The sequence below is a fragment of the Aythya fuligula genome, chromosome 9 (genome assembly GCF_009819795.1).
Source record: "Aythya fuligula isolate bAytFul2 chromosome 9, bAytFul2.pri, whole genome shotgun sequence".
In the NCBI taxonomy this organism is placed as follows: Eukaryota; Metazoa; Chordata; class Aves; order Anseriformes; family Anatidae; genus Aythya; species Aythya fuligula.
In genome coordinates, this window is record NC_045567.1 from 21,299,528 (window position 1) to 21,316,358 (window position 16,831).

General features: G+C 48.6%; 1 protein-coding gene across 1 annotated transcript; it reads right to left on the reverse strand.

Moving 5' to 3' along the window:
* Nucleotides 1-7,779: 7,779 nt before the first annotated feature.
* TMEM212 (transmembrane protein 212) lies at nucleotides 7,780-13,659 on the reverse strand. Its single transcript, XM_032193293.1, is given in 5 exon segments — nucleotides 7,780-8,002; nucleotides 8,004-8,142; nucleotides 8,813-8,825; nucleotides 13,491-13,589; nucleotides 13,591-13,659. Coding segments are annotated over 5 exon segments (543 nt in total).
* Between the last annotated feature and the right edge of the window lie 3,172 nt (nucleotides 13,660-16,831).

Consider the following 16,831-nt stretch of genomic DNA (forward strand, 5'->3'; position numbering starts at 1 on the left):
GGGGCCCTGGGCATTGTGAGAGCCGCAGGCTTCCTCCCTGCATGGCAGCTCCAGTAACCAAACCTCAGTGGTGAGGGTGGAAATGGGCACAAGGAGGCAGGGTGAGCACCCAGTAGCCATGTGGGCATCGTAGAGCTTCCATAAATCCACAGAGCGTTAGCTCAAGTCAAAGCAAGAGATCCAAGTGGGACTGGGATGTTACTTGTAACTGGCAAGGGAAATAAATGTTCTTCCAGTTTTGCAGTTGGGTTGTTTAATCTATGGAGCAGGTGCATGTTTTTCTCCTTGCAGGCCATCCACACAAGTTACTGTAACTAAAAGAATTGTCAGAGGATGTGTGATACTGCCAGTGTGAAAATTACTTCTTTCAGGGTGCATACACCTTGTTTCAAAGGCACTTGGTAAGGATCAGCTTCATCAGATTCCTATTCATCAGCTGTTGCCTTCAAAGGAAGGGCTTGTTTCAAGAAAACGTGGCTATTAACTAGTGCCTTTCCTTTGATCTTTGCCAGTAAAATCTTTCTGTACTTTTCTGTAGTCTTCCACAGTGTCCCACTTGCTTATTTGTTCCTGGATTAGTTTCCATTAACTATCAGGGCCAGTAAAATGCATTTTGATCATATCAGATGGCGATTTTTGTGTAGCTGCAAAAGCAGGCAGACACAGTCTCCTTTCATGTGGTTTGCCTTCGCCCTAACTGCCCTGAAGGCAGAAGATGAGGAGGTGAAGTGATCCCAGCTGCTGACCGGCCTGCTGGTGCAGTGGGATGTTAAAGCAGGAAGGAGTGTGTCAGTGATAAATCTTCCCCAGGTGGCCTGGGGAGGGAATGGCCAAGGGGACTTCAATGATGCTTTCTTCTTGGTTATTAGTACCTGCACGGGAGGTTTAATGCCCAGTGTTTCCTAAAGTGAGACAGACTTAAAAGCTTGAACTTGGGTAGGAGTGTCAGGAGTTGCTCAAAGCCAAATGGTTGAGGCAGGCAGTGGAGTGTAGGTGAAATGTACATGTCCCTGGCACTGCAGTGTGTTCATAAAGGGCAACGTGAGCTTGCACAGCCTGCCTTTGCACTGAGAAGCAAGCTGTGCTTCATATGCTTAAATATGCCACCTAACTGCCAGTTTGAGCCCATGTTTCCAAGTCTTCTGTAAAATCTGTAGGCACCATGTTTGGTAGTTGCAGCATCCTAAGCATTTCTCCTGTATAAAGATCCATGCTCCATCTGGGTGAGGAGCTCTTGGATCAGTCCTGTGCACTGAACACGTGCCACGGCAGTCGGACCCAGCCCTCCTCACAAAGCCTTGTCCTGCTAAGCCCATCCTGCTCCGCCGTGACAGCCAGAGGGCAGTTCTAGTCTGCTGCTGGGTCTCCTTGGCCATGGCTGCAGCAGGAGCTGGCAGCTGCTCCCTCTGCTTTCCTGGCTGCTGCCGGCAGCGGGGCAGAGCTGGTGGTGAGGAGGTGTCTCCAGAGAACAGTGAGCCTGAAGCAAACAGCCCAGAGATGTAAAGGTGACCTGTAGAAAGCTGGGGTGCTGCTGCTCTTAACTCAATGAACAGGATTTTATTGTCTAGAATGACGCACCTAGTGCTGTGGGCATTATTTTAAACAAGGAAAGCAACCTGTGCCTTGGTGGTTCAGCTTAGATCCTGATTTGTCCTGGTAAAGTGGCCTCGTGGTTTCTGAAGAGTTGGAAAAGGGTGGCAGCCTGGTCTCCTGGAGGTGCTGTAGTGCAATCTCACACAGCACCTTCATTAGATCTGCTGCCGTATTAATTGGAAAACTCATTTGTAAGCAATGACGGTTCAATAAGGAAGTCTGCTGAACTGAAATAGAAACTATAACACTTGCAGCAAAAACACCTTTTATGTGCTTGCTGCCCACACAGAGCTGCTGACTAGAAAACCAAGAGATTAAAAAGGTAATTGGCATGCTCCTGTCCTGGAACCTGCTGTCCAGGCACTGACCTGATTCAGGTAGGCAGACCATCACCTGCTGTAATTTTGCCTAATGATTACAGGATCAGGCTTTAATTCTGTCTGTGTGCATCTGGATGCCTGTGCTGAGTGCAGCCAGGTGAGGGGAGGAACCTGTGTGCAGAAGCGACTTCATTTTCTGGAGTGGCTCACAATTTTTTCCAGTCTACTTGGGTAGAAATCTCCACAAGTGTGTCCGTGCTTTATCAAGTGGATGTGATAGTTCAAGACTGTGGTTAACCAACACCACTAAAAACAGCACTGCTGCTTCCAAAAATGTAGTAACATTGAGTAACACTGAACTTTCCATAAATACCATATAGCATTTCCATGCAGTTAAGAAACTAGTTGAATTATGAAAAGTGAAATTGTAACGGGCTTACGTAGGCCATTAGCTATCAGGGTTGCCAGACTTCCCTCGTCTGGAAGAGATAGTATCTTGGCTTGGGCCATGGTTATTGTCTCTCTGGGCAGAAAGACTTCAGGAGGTTGGGTTGGCTGAAGCTGTAAGGAACTTTCCATTTCTTGGTAGGAGCTAGTGGATGAAAAATGAGCAGCGGGATAAGGGAATGAGGGATGATGCTGACCCTGAGCCACGGGCTGAAGAGTGAGGGAGTAGGCTCAGGGAAAGGACAGCAGCAGCTGCTCAGGAGACCTGGGGAGGCTGGCTGGCTGCAGGTGCTGGGCTGTTTTACAGGAGAGGCAGAGCTGAGCCCTACCAACAATCAGTGACTGAGTTTGTACTACATTTGTAGCACTGCTGGGAGTTGCAGGAGTATCCCAAAGAACTTTGACACAAGTCCAGCCTCATGCCTGCAAGGTCAGTGCCCAGGTTTGTAGAAGCATCAGGTGTGGGTCAGGGAGCAGGGACTAAACCTGAGTGTGAGTGCTGGCCTGAGCCACAGACATGCAGGTAATAAAATCTTCCTGCTTTGCTTTTATAAGTGGCAGTACTTTCTGGGGTATAAATATGACTGAGCAGGGAATGGAAAGACTTATGGCTTCATCACTTCAAAACTCTTGAAGCTTTTCATCTATGGTTTTAAGTGTATTATCTTGAGATCTGGCTCCTATGGTTAAGTTCAGCGGTACTTCAACACGTGGGCTGATGGCTGGAGCTGAGGGGAAAACAGTCCAGGAATGAAACACAGGTTTACAACATGGCTGTAATTCACGCCCCATCCAACTTGTAGGGAATCCTGATTGCCATGAGCACAGTAGTTACTGAAGTAGTAAGTAAGTAGTTACTGAACTCAGCCTGACAAGTGCTGTTGTCATCCTCGTGTCTGCCAGGTATGTGCTGAGATATTGTGTTGAATCACAGCCTTTATCTTTCTACAGTTTACTGCCTAAATGAGCTGCTGAATTCAGTCTTCCCATTGCTTTCCTTTTTCCTTGGCATATATGCAGGATAGAAGTTTGTCTCGGTGAAGTAGACACCACCTATACTCAAATGGCCTTGCTGTGAGATCAGCTTGTGCCCAGGCTTCATAGCAGAATAACCTTTCCTGGTTCTCGAGGGCTGCTGAGAACACTTCACATTTCTGTGTGCAGCTTGAACCCCAAGCAGTGGGAGCGGATTAATCCAGCCATACTGCATCAATCCCCCTGGAAGGGAACAGGGACCTAGAGGTGCTTTGCTGCTGGAGGACAGCTTTTGCAGTGGAGGCCTCTACCAGAGGCTGTTTCTACGGTCTGTGTTACCAATTTGATTTGCAAACTTTCCTTTTCAAGGGTGAATTCCTTAACCTCATGCTCTGTGCAGAGCTCCCTGCAGCCGCTGCCTTGTGCAGGTGGTAAGGCTGATGTTAGGCCTGGAGATTTCCCCCGCTGCTCAGCAGTACATGTTTTGTCATATCTTTCTGATGCAACCATTAAATTAACAGCTTCCTTTAAGTGCACTGGAGGCTGGAGGTTAACAGGATGTCAATAAATAAAACAAACTCTCTTAATGTCAGCATACAGCCCTTGTTATCCCTACTAGTCGCTGTGCCAAAACCAGAAAGGTGTTTGTTCAGGCAGGATCCCATCCCCGGGCTGGTAGAAGCAGGCAGCACCCTTTCACTGGTTCCTGTGGCTTTGGGTCAGCCCCGGTCCCTTTCAGGCTGCTCAGGCATGGAACAGTTTGACCCTCCTGGAGAAGCCAAAGTCCTATTTGGAAAAGCTCTTTGTCAAGCTAATTCAATGCTTTTTTTCTGGTGTTTATAGTTATTGAGCAGATTAATACTGGTAAATATTAAATAGGGTCATCTGGAAGGGAATAAGCACTAGCTTTTGCCAGCAAACCACTTATGCACATGCTTAGAGATAAGCACTCCTATTAAGGTAAATGGGATTGCTTGTAGGCTTGGTGTTGAGCATATCCTTAAGGTTTCTGGCTTTGGAAGAACTTATGAAACTCACCGCTTGAAATCATCCTCTTATCCTTAATGAACGGAAATTCAATTCTAATAGGGGAACAGATTTTCATTAAACAAAACTTTTAAAATTACAAAAAGGTGAAAGCCAGGATGAAAGAGGAAATGACCTAATTTGAATGCCATAAAATGGCATTCATAACTTCCAGAAAAATTCCCAAATTCCTCTCTGATCTCCCAACCCACTTGAAAGCACTCAGGGCCCCAGCTTGCCTGGCAGGCTGGCTCGGTGCACGTGGGATCTGCAGGTCCTGGGGTGAGGGTCCTGCTCGGGTCTGGTTGGTGCAGGAGGGGCTCTTCCCGTGTTGGATGGGCTGGGGTAAGGTGAAAGCAGGGTATGAACTTGTCTAGTCAAATACGTAGAGCAACATCACTCGCTGGGAAGCAATGGTCTGGGTGTAGTGAGTGGTTATTGTATGTGCACCTCGATCATGCTGGAGCTTAAAGGATCCAAATTTCAAATGACAGCCCTGTTCTGAATGTTGTTGCAAAGTGATGCTTGGGGAGAGAATTCATATTAAAGCACATCTGACCTTCTCTTGCCAGTAATAATCCACAAATGTGCAAGACCTAAACCAGGTTCTGGTTTGGCACTTGTGACGTTGTCCCCAGAAGAAAGATGGGTGAGGTGTTAAAGCACGATGTTCTCCCTTTTCAGGAAGGGACGTGAAGGACCAGTGAGAACTTGCTGCTGTGCTGAAGCAGTATCAGCACTATCTTATTTATTTTTTTAGGGAAGTTCAGCACAAACTGACAGAACTCCCACCCTGCTCTGGGGGAGGGATATAATCCTGACCTTCCTTTGGCAGGGGTTTGGCTTTTTGTAGGGTGCAGTGTCCCCAGCTGGGGGGCACAGGAGGTACATGCTGGCATCTACCTGTAAAGGATGATGTAAAGGAGGAAAGTAAATTACCAGATCTTGGATGTGAATTCCTGAACACTAAAAATGAGTAGGCTCTGCTACTGAGAAAGGCAGGGGAGGGAAGAGAAGGGGGGAAACATCTGCCCCGGGGGTTGGTGGAGCAGCACTCCCGCTAGCAGCGATCTGCAGTGTCAGGCTTTTAACCAAGTCATTAAAATCTTGACTTGAGCCATGCTGGGGAAGGAGTGCCTGCTGTTCACCCAGCCACAGCGATGGGAAAAGGCCTGCTCTGCTCCCACGTGCAGAGGGGGATTTACGGGGGTAGAGCCGCAACATTTGGCAGGCGTGTGCGTGAAATTTCAGGTTACCTGTGGGCAGCTGTTGGTTGTGCAGTGGGTGTTTTATATGGCTATTTAATTGCACGTTGCTCAGCTCTAAGTGAGCACAACTGACGTGAATAACCCCAGCAACGCAAATGCTGCTGCCCCTGAGATAAAGGGCTGTGTTTGAGAAACAAGTGCAGAGCTGATAATGCCACTGGCCTCACGGATTTCGTGAAGTCCGTGCTATTTAGCTCTGATAAAAAGGAAAGAAAGGGGCTAGTTCTTAAAAAATAACCCCCAAAGCGTTTTAAGGACCTTTTTCCTTTTTCTATTCTTTTCCCAGGTTGCAAAAATAACATCCAATAATGAAATGAAAACAAGCTGAATGGCTGCATTCAGCGGAGGAGGGCAGAGGTAGGCTCAGACAGCTGGAGCATGTCTGGGCCAGCGTCTCGCTTCTTTTCTCACTGCTCGTTCAGTGCCACTCCAAGAATGCAGACAATGCTGGCTACGACTGTTTCATATTTGATTTCCACACTTAAATCCGTGCTCGTTAAATGAAACCCCATTGTCAGGTTGGCAGACATCCACGCTGCCTCCCCAGGTCTCGCTTTGGAGCTCGCTCTGCGGTGGTGTCCCGCTCGGAGCGACTTAGCGAGGACCAGGCCTGGAGGAGCGCTGCCTGTGGCACTGCAACAAACCCTTTTGGACTGCTTCTGCAGCCACATCTGTGGGTAACCCTCATAAATCTTCTGTCTGAGGGCAGACAGAAGTGCTGCAGGGGAGGGATGGGGTTTTGGAAGGGCCTCAAGAGCGGCGGATCAATGGGGCACTCGGCTGGAGGCAGTCTCGGGGCAAGGTACCAGCCGTGCTGGGCCTGGCCTGCAAAGGGCCAATATGGCAAATATCCTGCTCCAGGAGGGGTGCTGGGGGTGCTCCTGGGCTGGGTGAGGCCAAGGCTTCAGGGTTTTGCCAGGCTGGGACCGGAGAGTTCAGCAGTCACAGGGCTTTGCCAGCGGGGTGCAGGGGTGGTGGAAATGTGGGGAGGGCGGGCGGAGAAATGCTGTGGATTGGGAGCAAAGCAGTGCCTGTGTTAATAACAAAGGATCGCTTCATGCTCTCTGTAAAATACCAGGGAGGGCATGAAAATTATGAATATTATTAATAAGGCTGAGGGGATTACAAAATCCAACAGCTGTCCAGTCCTTCAGACAGACACTCCGGCCTCTCTGCTGCCCGCAGACTGGTGTCCCAGCTGCTGTGTGCCTGGCTTGGGCATTGCTGTGGCACTGACTGCTCGATGGGTGCCAGCAGCACCTCTCAATGTTAAGGTTGGCACCTACAGACAACACAGCTGTGCCTCATGGTTTGTGGCACGGATGGGAAGAGGCTGTGGGGCATGAAGCTGGAGCGGGAAGAAGCGCTGGCTGTATTCTGACAGCAGCCTCTTCGAGTGCCCCAGAGGAGCCCACTTCTGGGCTGTTGGCATGGAAACACCGGTATTTTAGTGGACTCGAGACTGGCTCCCAACAAAGGTTAAAGGGAAAAAAAAAAAAAGGGACTGGAGGTGTGAAAGGTGAGATCTTCCTTAGCAGAGAAGCACTTGTCAAGGTCTGAACCGGCAGCGAGTCCTCCAGCTGCGTGGGGCAGAGGAGATTGATGCTGCCTCATGGCAGGAGCGTGGTGGTGGGTCCTGGCTCTCCTCAGGGTCACCCAAACTCCTGTCCCTCCTGGTTCTGTTCCTCCTGTCACCTCCTATCCTCCCACCGTGGCTGTCAGGATGCTGCTGCCTGCGGCTTGATGTGTGCTGAGCAGTGACAGGCTTGGGCACCTTGTCTGCCACGCAGGAGCTGGCTCTGTCTGCTCCGTGTGTTAACGCCAGTGCTGCACTCTCAGCTCTTAGGAAAAGCAGAAAGACAAATCTTCAGGGTCTGATTCCCTTAATGTCAAAAGCAAACTTGCTTCCATGAAGCTTTGATCAGCCCTTAAAATCAGAGGTTCTAGCTAGGTGTGCTACAGTCGTGTCCCTTTATTTGGAATGATGCTGGGGTGAAAAGGGTAAAAAGGACAAATTGCTATTTCATAAAGTGATTTAAACTGAGAATGATGCATGTGGTTTCAGGGCAGGTACTAAAGTGCAGATGTGGTGCACATGCATTCAGGATCTGTCCTTGCATGTCTATGTCACCCTCCTGGCTGTTATAGCTTTATGGGGACAATCCCCCTTCCCCATCACAGCTCATGCTCACATTTAAGTGTCCCAGTTGGAGCAGTCTCATCGTGAGCTTGATCTCAACAGCAGAAGCAGTGCAGAATAAAGCCAGACTTGAGCACAAGTCCAGGACCTGCAGGGCCAGGTGGTACCACTCTGACTGTGCTGGGTCTTCGCAGAGGTTTGGGAAGGCTGTGTAGGGGAATGGGACCAGGACTGCCCAGGTAGCTGGTCCCAGTGATCCCAGCAAGAGAGTAGTAGCAGTATGGGCCAGGGAGAAGAGATGGGATGGCAACAGCAAATTGCACTGAGGAGCCCGTGGTGCTCCGTGTGCCCAAGGCAAAACTGTGGCCTCCCACTGAAATGGAGACAAAAGCACTTTATCGCTTTGTGACCTGCTGAGAGAATTAAAAAAAAAAAAAAAAAAAAAAAGACACTGAAACTTCTCAAGTAGAGCTTAATATATTTGTATTTCTTCATTTCCAGCTTGGAAAAAAAAAATCTGGGTTTTATATTTTTAATATTCCTTTCTTTTGTGTCCAAAAATTGATGTGATGGTAAGGAAAACTTAGTAGCTTGAAAGTCATGAACTTATTAATGAAAAATGTGGATTTTTACAGGGAGGGTAAAGCCAGTGAGACAACATTTTACTAAAATATTAGGAGAATAAATTGGAACAGGTATACTTATGCAGTTGTCATATAACATAAGTACAGTGGGTGGCCTTTAAAGTTTAAGCTGCATGCTTGACTACTAATAAAGCTCCTCATTATAAAACAGAAAATGTGATAGAAACTGGCAGAACTACTGTGCTGCTGGGATATTTAATGTGCACCCTCTGGAAGCCCTGCACAGCACATTTGATCCAAAATATTAGCAGGAAAAGTACATTTCCCTTTGAATGGATTTCCTACGTTAACTCTGCCGTTCCCTTGCTGCCTCCTGCATGTGACACCATATAGAATAGCAGCATAAAAGTACCAGGCATCTCCACATCTGCTCTCTGTCAGCTAAAAGGATGAGGATACCGGCAAGAGCAGCCTGTGGATGGGGGAAATGTGTGGTTACACGCAGGGACTGATGTTGGAGCATCGCCCATCGGTGAGCACTTGGTCCTTGCCACCTCCTGGATGCGGAGCACCCGCTGTTGGCACCTCGTGCTGAACTTCCCACCTACCTGAGCAGCTCTGCCCAGCAGGGTTTGGGCATGGCTGAGGTCACGTATGGAGTTACGGGGTGGAAAAGCTTTGCTGCTCGGCTGCTCACAACTTCCCTGCAAGGCTCGGTGCAGCCGTGCCACCGCTCCGCACAGGGAGCTTGGCCGGGCGCTGAGCCCTCGGCACCCTGCCTCTCGTGGCTCCTTCTTGTCCTGGCGCGTCCCTGCCCTGGAGGGGTTTGCTGTGGAGCCAGCTCCATCCTCTGTGCCAGCCGAGAGGCTTTTCCGTGCTGGGGAAGCCTTAGAAGAGCTTTTAGGAATAATTTGAATTTCCTTTGATCCCGCGGCTGTGCAGGTACAGAAGTAATGTTCTTAGAGCAAGCACCGACTGGCTGCTCCTGGGAGGGGAGCTCTCTTCTTCCATCTGGCGTCTCCCTGGTGCCCCTGGAGGTGTTCTTTCTGCATCACCCCCTGCTCACCACCCCTCCAACCAGCGGGACAGAAAGCTCCCTCGGCTTGCTCAGTGTTTGGTGCAGGCACAGCAGCGGCAGGACCAGGGCCGTGGCTGTGTGCGTTCAAGACCATTTGGGAGCTTCCCTGGAGAAGAACCTAAAATTCAGCGTTTTGTGGTCACAGGCATACTGTGATGTGCTTCTGTGTAGAGCATGGCCACAGGCAGGTGAGGTTTGCTATTTGCTGCCAAAAAGCCAACGAGAAGTGTTTTGTGCAGCTCTGCAATTCCTGTGCTCCTGAGCTACCTTGGGGAGCCGAGCCGCTGTGCTGGCACTGACACCACCACTGTGCCTGCGGTCAGGGCTCTCACCCCCCCCAAAAAAAAACATGGAGCAGGGAAGGAGCCTGGACACCACAGATGGGAGTGCCCGAAGAAACCCCATGCAATGCAGCGCAGCAAGGAATGTTATCGGCATTATTTTAAGGTTTGCTTCACGCTGCTGTCAACACTCTGCGGGAGGAATGTATTTGGGTTCAGTTAATCACCCAAAGTGCTGTCAAAGGCAGAGACTTGGTTGCTTACCAGGTCTCCGTTGGGGCAGGGCATGTTTCTTCCCTGCCCTTCTTTCAGAACCAGTTTTGACTGGGGCGAGGATCTGCGTTTCTTAGGGTGGGCTGACACAAGCAGGCAGCCTTTCATTCATTTAAATACACCAGCAGTCGCTCTGGCTTCCAGGGAGTAATCTTTTTTCCAGTGGAAGCATCTTGGACCCACATGTATCCTAGCTCCTAATTTCAGGAGGGTGAATGGAAAGAAGTGAAGATGTGCTAAAAGCAAGAGCCCGGGTACGAGGACAGGGAGAACGGCACGCTCGGGGCTGGAAGTTCTGGGGCGATGCCGCAGAGTATCAGCGCGGATCCAGGACCTTGAGCAACGTTGTCCTGTGGTTTGAGTTCCATTCTGGCACTCTAAATGCATCAGGGCCCAGGTTTTTTTTCATGGCACTTTCCATTTATGATTTAGGGAATCTGAAGAATACTTGTCTTGAGGCTGAGCCTAAAGTTATAATCTTGGCATATCCATACCATAAAATTCCCGTGGATAAAAGCAGAAACATCTGGATTCATGAGTGGATGTTGGCTAAATTCACCAGGAAAAAAAAAAAGCCTTCAAGGGATCCTAGAGGGTTCTAGCCAGAATAAATAATACAACAAAATAAGAGTGCTATTAAGAGTAATTGTAATACTGAAGCTGAATTATAAGACAAGGGCCAAGCCCTTTTCACAATCTGCTTTTCCAGCTAAGAGCCCTTCAATTTACACTTAACGCACATGTGGCTGATGGAACAAAGAAAAAATTGAAGAAGGATGAAAGCAACACAGAGATTATTCAGCCTTGCTGGTTTAGCTCCAGGCACATCATTTAAATGAGTAGATGATCAGTTTCCAGTTTGTTTTAAATTCTCTGGCAAGAAATTTTACTCTCAATCCCAAGCTTGGATGTGCCTGAAACTATTTTATTTTATTTTTTTACGGCTCTGCCATTTTGTTTGATTTCTTAAGGCAGGACTTTAAAAGCGCTCTGCAGGGGTCACCTGAGTGCTGGGACTGGAGGCACAGCCTGGCAGTGTCACCGAGGGAGCCGTGTCCCTGATCCCAACCCAAGAGGACCTCAGGCCTGGAGAACAGCTGCTCCTTGCCTCCCTCACCCCTGGGAGGCTGTGAGCCCAGCCCTGCCAAGCCAGATGTCAAACCCAAGCTTGGCAGCACCCGAGGTCAAGCGAGGTGGTCTCAACAGCTGTGTTCCTCTTCAGCTGCACCCTGTTGTACCAGCACTGCTCGCTGGGCTTAAAGCTAGTGCAGATTGTGTGGTGTTTGCCCCTTGCATCTTCTCCTGGTGCTTTCAGGGTTAAGAGCTGTTGGAAATCAATATTCTTGCCACCTTTCTGCTCTGTCTCTGCTCTCCTCCACGCATCGTGCAGCAGGTCTCAAGCCTGCCCGAAGCTGCCACAAGGAGCAGGCTGTGCAAGGTGTCTCCTCAGCTGCGACCACATGTACTGACAGCCACAGCCAGGTGATTGCAAAGTAACCTCCCTCCCCAGCAGATGCAGATCAGTGTTTCTCATTAAATAGACTTTGTCCACGTAGATCTGCATCACCGACCATCTCTGACACTGCACGCTGCCGTTCCTGATTCCTGGAAAGCCTTGGGCGTTTGCCTGCTCTGCAACCTTCCGCCAGTACAGCTTGTGTTGAGTAGCTTCCTCGTGGGCTGAAAACCTTCCTCATCAGTCCTCCTGGCCTCCTTTCCTGGTGCCCTCATCTTCTGCGAGCCGGAGTCTGCCTGGTGGAATAGCTGCTGAGGGAGCTGGGCTGGTGGCACCCTCTGGCAGGTCCTTCTCCAGGGGGAAATTCCAGGTTGTTCTCCATGAATATGGTTCCTGTGGCTCGCTGCCAATGCTTAATGCTCTCTGGAAGCTGCCATGAGGCTCTGGTGGTGGATACCCATCTGGGGCTAGTCAGCGTTTGGAGTATGAGTGCAAATAGCAGTGGTGCACAAGAGGCGATGTTTGCAGTGCCTGGTGCTCCATACAAGGAGTAATCCTAACCACACAAAGGAGTGGGAGTTCATTTGCCCTTAAAATAGCCTCAGCACATCTAGGAAAGCCATAAAATGCATGCCCTGGTATTTCTTAGGGCATTATTTTCAGCAGATTTTATTTGATTTGCTGCCAACATCTGTCACTTCCGCAGCCTGCGTCCGAGCAGGGAGCTGGAGGTGTGCTGCTTGCTGTGCTCAGCACAACCTGATGCAACAAATTGCCTTCTATTAGCGTGGCACAGCATCCTGACTGGCAAAGTGAAACGGGAAAATGAATTTGCTCATAGATGTTACAAAATATTTGTTTTAGATTAGCTGCTATCTGCCACGGACCGCGCTCACAGCTGTGTTCTGCTGCCCAACGTGAGGCTGGCAGTGGGGAGATCTGCTGAGACTGCAGGGCTCTTGGTGAGGAGCAAACAGGCTGAGGAGCTGAGGAATGAGAAACGAAGCAGAGCTAAATTTAGAGCCTCAGATGGGGAAATATCTCCAGTGCTCCGTGGTTTTATTTTGCTCTGCACAAAGCACACCTTGGTGCTGCGTGGCTGTTTGCAGATTGCGCCGGCTCAAAGAAGGCTTTTGCTTGTGGAAAGAAAAGGCTTTGATGTCTTCAGTAAACAAATAGCAGCGCTAAAAGACCTGCAGTTCTTGTTAGCATGCTGCAGACAGCGATGTCTGAAGCCAAATAAACATCCCAAGGTTGATGGAAGGGTAGGCAGGCCGTAAAGTGCTGTAGTCAAATCCTTGATACGAGCACATCAGGGATGTCAGAAGGGAAGTGCTATGAAAGCACTGCCTTTGCTTTCTTCTTTTGGGTTAAAAAGAAAATAACAAATTGGTGCGTGGTTTACCAGCTGTGTGGCAGGAATAAATGACTATAAAACCCTGTGGCTAAATCATTTTTGACCCCCTTTTTGAGCCAGCTTCACCCACTGCCACAGGGGCCCCAGGAAAAAAAAAATCCATTTGGGCACCTTGCAGAGGGCTCCCACGAGGAGGCAGCAGGTGTGTGGCGTGCTCTTGGAGGATTTCACAGCTCTGTGGCTACCTCGGCTTCTGCTCCATAAGCCTTGTCTTTGTCTTGTTGTGTTGCTCAGAACAACTTGGGAAACGCCAAAGTTTGGGGAATGAACCAGAGCAAAAAGCTAAATGGCGATCTCAGTTATACCAGCATAGCCTTGGTGTTGTTAATTTACATTTAGACAGTCTTAACAATCTGAATTTGGGTCAGAATGAGGAAGTTCAGACTGCTTCTGTAAATGGAAACTGAACATCAGCAGGCCATGGTAATAATCAATACGCCGATATTTGCTGCAGCTTTACATCTTAACAAGAGCCTCCAGGAGCCTCTCGCTTTAGTTTCAGGTAATTCCGTGCACTTCTCTCTTTAAAAACAGTTCGCAGGAGCTAAGAAATAAATAATTCAGACATAGTTGATTTTTTTAAGTCTCTGTAGCATCACTGACATCTTTGATAAAGCTTTTGTTCTGCCTACCAAAGCTCCTTTCCAGATGGGACTGGCGAGGCAAACACTCTGTCCAACAAACAGAGGCTTATAAGAAAAAACAGGAAAAAAAGCAAAAATTCCATTAAAAAAAAACACTTATAGTCCCAAAGGTAATAAGTATCCCTCTGGTAACTTCATACAGGCTCTTCACTGTCATTGTGAGCCTCTGCCTGCCGGATTCACAGCAAGGGTTTGCAGCTGAAGCCAAGGCAAGGACGTTTCCTAATAAACAGAAGCTCCTTAGAGACTGTAGCCATGGCATGTGAGAGCTGTTTACCTGGCACCAGAAAGCACTGTGCTGTTTATCTTCAGATGTTCCTACAGAAACAGGCGGTATTGCAGTGTATTAAAGAAGGCCCCTTCACCCCCAGGAATATGTGATTTTATTATTATTATTATTATTTTATTTAATCTCAGTTATTGCCCTTCGCTTTCGGCTGCAGAAAGCCCATTCTGGGGTTTCTGAGTTCGTCCTTCACCTGCCTTCCTAGGGGGACAGACCATTTCTCAGCGCGGAGAGGCAGAAACCTGCTGCCAGCAGCCAGGGTGCTGATCACCAGCCCTGAACCTGCCCACAGCCAGCATGAAACCAGCACCCTCAGTGCCAGCAGCATCAGTAGGACGTGGCTATGTCCTGAGCAGGACCGCCTTCTTCCCAGGGGGAGTTATTTTGGAGTGAAAGTGTTTGCAGCAGGGACGTTTGGAGGCCTCGGATCTGCTCCTGGTGGCAGGAAGGCCTTTATGTCAGAGGGATTAGTAGCGGGTGCCTCCCCGTGCTCATCATGCAGGAATCCTGTTTCTCCCTACCTGCAACAGCAAATGTTTTGATTGCAAGAGCCAGAGCAATCGTGGTGTGTACTGTATCACACGCGGTCCCCAAGGCACTCTGCACACTCCTTCCAGACCTGTGGCCCCTCTGGAGGGCTACCACCAGGTGGGGTGGCACAGGGTACCACCGTGTGCCCTGGAGCACGTCCCAGCTTCTCCCCAGGGAGCTACAAGGGACTGGGATGAGCTGCTCATATCTGGGGTAAGCCAGCTGGCACCCCAAGGGCATGCTGGTGGCTCCCCAGGCTGCTGGGTGTTGGTGTCCCCTCCGGACAGCAGGGGCAGAGAGTGGCAATTTTAGCAAATGGTGACTTTACCGTTGAATTTATGCCCCTCAGGATCCCACAATACCTAATTCACCCTGCTGGTGAACTGATTTATGGCATAGCGTGGCCGCCTGTGGGGAGTGTGTTTAGTCAAGTAACGCTGACCCTCTCTATCAAACATTATTCCCCTTCTAGTTTAATTAAAGCACAATTAGCAGAGCTCTCAATTCTGTTAAATATGTGCAAGCTTCTACTGAATTAATATTAATCTCTGTTCAATGTGCAAGTCGGTTAAGTGACATGTGGAAAATTACACGTTACTGACTCAGGAATGCAGCTTGGAGGATGACTTCATGTTCCTGAATGAAAATATCGGCGTGCCAGATGTGCCTAGTGCCTGACCCCTTCGGAGGCTCTGAAAGATCACACGTAGCTTTAAAATGTAATTTCATGCATGCAGAAGGAAAAAAGAGAGCCTAATAGCTTTATGGGACTTAGCTCTCCATTTAATTTGGTTCGGGCGGTGTGAACGTCTTAATAACATGAAGCAGAGCTCTGATCCCTGTTCTGCCTGAGTGTTTCCAATAGACACCCTAATGCCTTTCTCATGGTCAGAGCGGCTAACAATCCCTATTTGCTTGTTATTAGTGAGAAGTTGTGCTTCTTTCTTCATTAGGGAATGAGTTTCACAGTGGAGCTGACGAGTATGCGGTCCTTGCTTTGAGTCACCGACTTTTTCATGAATTGTTTTATCTGGAAATATAAGCAACAGATGTGAGTATAGAAAAAAAAAATAGTTGTGCTTTTAAGTTACAAAAATAAGGTGGCATTCGACCTTGCCTCTGCTCAAATGTCCTCGTTTTCCCCTGCTTGTTCCCAAAATCCTACTGAAAAGCATGCTGAGAGCGATCCAGGTCTGCCTTCACTAGGTGTGTCCCCGTAACAAATGATATAACAGCATTTTGGAGTCTTGTACTCTGCCTCTCCCCCAGTGCATTCCACGCACCTACACAGCCATGCTAATTAGCTCATGTAATGAACTTAAACGTGGCAAAAATCTGTTTGCAGGGTGTTGCCAGACAGAGCTGGATTTGGAAAGCAGCCATTCGTGGATGTTTTCTTTGACAAAACCCAAAGGATGTTATTTTCCTGAAGATGAAGCAGAATCCGTGTAATGGGAGCTGTAATCTAAGGAGACAAATGATTTTACTTACAGTCATCGGTGACCTTCCCCTACAAGGGCTTGCTTGTATGGGGAAAAACTACCGAAGTTTAATGCAAAGTCACTAAAAATGATTAAATTAAAAATCTGAATTAATGTGAGGCTAAACCTAGTTTACCCAAACTTAACTAATCAAAACCAGTGCTATTCCACAATGTGTATCTACAAAGAGTTATCAAGGAACTTTGAGTGTCAGGTGCCTTTTAAATGTAAAGAAGTGTCTGCACGCAACACAGCGCTGGGTTCCCCGTGACCCTCACCCAGTTTGCCCACAGGTAAGCTGTGCCTAACAGCGATCCCTGCGTTCCCAGGGTGATATGGGGAGGGAAAATGCAGCACTCTGACACGTCGCCTTGGCGTTGCAGCCTTGCGTTGCATGCTCGTTTCTCTACACGTTTGACAGTGAGGTTTAACTGGGCCCAGTTTTCACAATACGGTAACGTGACCGGCTGTCGGGTGGGAATTATTCTCTTAAGCCCAGTTCCGAGGGTTAAAATTTCAGTTCAGATCATAAAATTTCAGTTTTGGCCACTGTTGTTGCACTGAACTGCTTTGAAAGCTGTAGGTCTGCTGCGTTGGCTCTTAAATAGAACCGCAGTAATTTTCCTAACGCTCTGGGCAGACGGAGAGCATTACCAGATGACCACACTTCTGCAGGGCAGACAAAGACGGGGGCACGGAGTGTGACGAAGGCCTTGGTGTGAAACACGGGGCAGAAGGAGACGGCGTGGAGCTGAGCCTGTGCTGTGCGGTGCTGCGGTGGGCCGAGGAAAGCCGCTTGCCCAGGTGCAGATTTCATCCAAGTGCCATTAATGAGCACGCCAAGAACTTGCAGCTATATCCCTGACCAACACTAGATGTTGCTGTGCTGCTACTCATATAAGCTATACATTAGCAAGGCTTCTGAACGGTATTTACTGCTATTTCCTCTTTCCTGTTTCTGTTACTCACTCTGTTCTCGATGTTGGGGATCTGCTACTTGAATTTACTTAAAAAAATAACAATAATAATAT